This window comes from Bison bison, unplaced genomic scaffold (genome assembly GCF_000754665.1).
Source record: "Bison bison bison isolate TAMUID 2011002044 unplaced genomic scaffold, Bison_UMD1.0 scf7180017861239, whole genome shotgun sequence".
In the NCBI taxonomy this organism is placed as follows: Eukaryota; Metazoa; Chordata; class Mammalia; order Artiodactyla; family Bovidae; genus Bison; species Bison bison.
Genome location: NW_011491811.1, coordinates 30,976 through 31,594, shown reverse-complemented (window position 1 = coordinate 31,594; position 619 = coordinate 30,976). Strand labels below are relative to the sequence as shown.

The 619-nt window shown below is 44.7% G+C and overlaps 1 protein-coding gene across 1 annotated transcript in view; it reads left to right on the top strand.

Annotated features, from left to right (window-relative positions):
* Nucleotides 1–358, top strand: part of LOC104983079 (neuronal migration protein doublecortin-like) — an 11,426-nt gene extending 11,068 nt beyond the window's left edge. Inside the window, exon 4 of the mRNA XM_010832563.1 lies at nucleotides 5–358. Within this exon, the coding sequence (XP_010830865.1) occupies nucleotides 5–358 (354 nt within the window). The remainder of the gene's footprint in view (nucleotides 1–4) is intronic.
* Nucleotides 359–619: the final 261 nt, after the last annotated feature.

Below are 619 nucleotides of genomic sequence, written 5' to 3'. Positions count from 1 at the left end.
GAAGGTGGAGTACACCAAGAATGTCAATCCTAACTGGTCTGTCAATGTGAAGACATCTGCCAATATGAAAGCCCCTCAGTCCCTGGCCAGCAGCAACAGTGCCCAGGCCAGAGAGAACAAGGACTTTGTGCGCCCCAAGCTGGTGACCATCATCCGCAGTGGGGTGAAGCCTCGGAAGGCTGTGCGTGTGCTTCTGAACAAGAAGACAGCCCACTCTTTTGAGCAAGTCCTCACTGATATCACTGAAGCTATCAAACTGGAGACCGGGGTTGTCAAGAAACTCTACACTCTGGATGGAAAGCAGGTAGGTACTTTTTTTTTCCCCCCAAATTACTCTTCATTTGTTCTGAATCCTTAGTTGACCATCTTAAACCTCAAACATCATTTTTGGTTGGGAGATCCTTCCTCCACCTCTCATTATCCCTACCTGATATGTTATGTCTCATTTGGAAGAAATGTCCATTCAGCAGACAATGCAATGGAATAGGAATCTGAAGCTTCAGAATGCAATCTGCTTCTGACTTACCAAGTAGAATGGTCACTTATTAGCTTCCTTGTCTGCTAAGAAAAGATGTGTTGAAACCTAGGTCCTACATACTCTTTTGAATATGAATTTAGC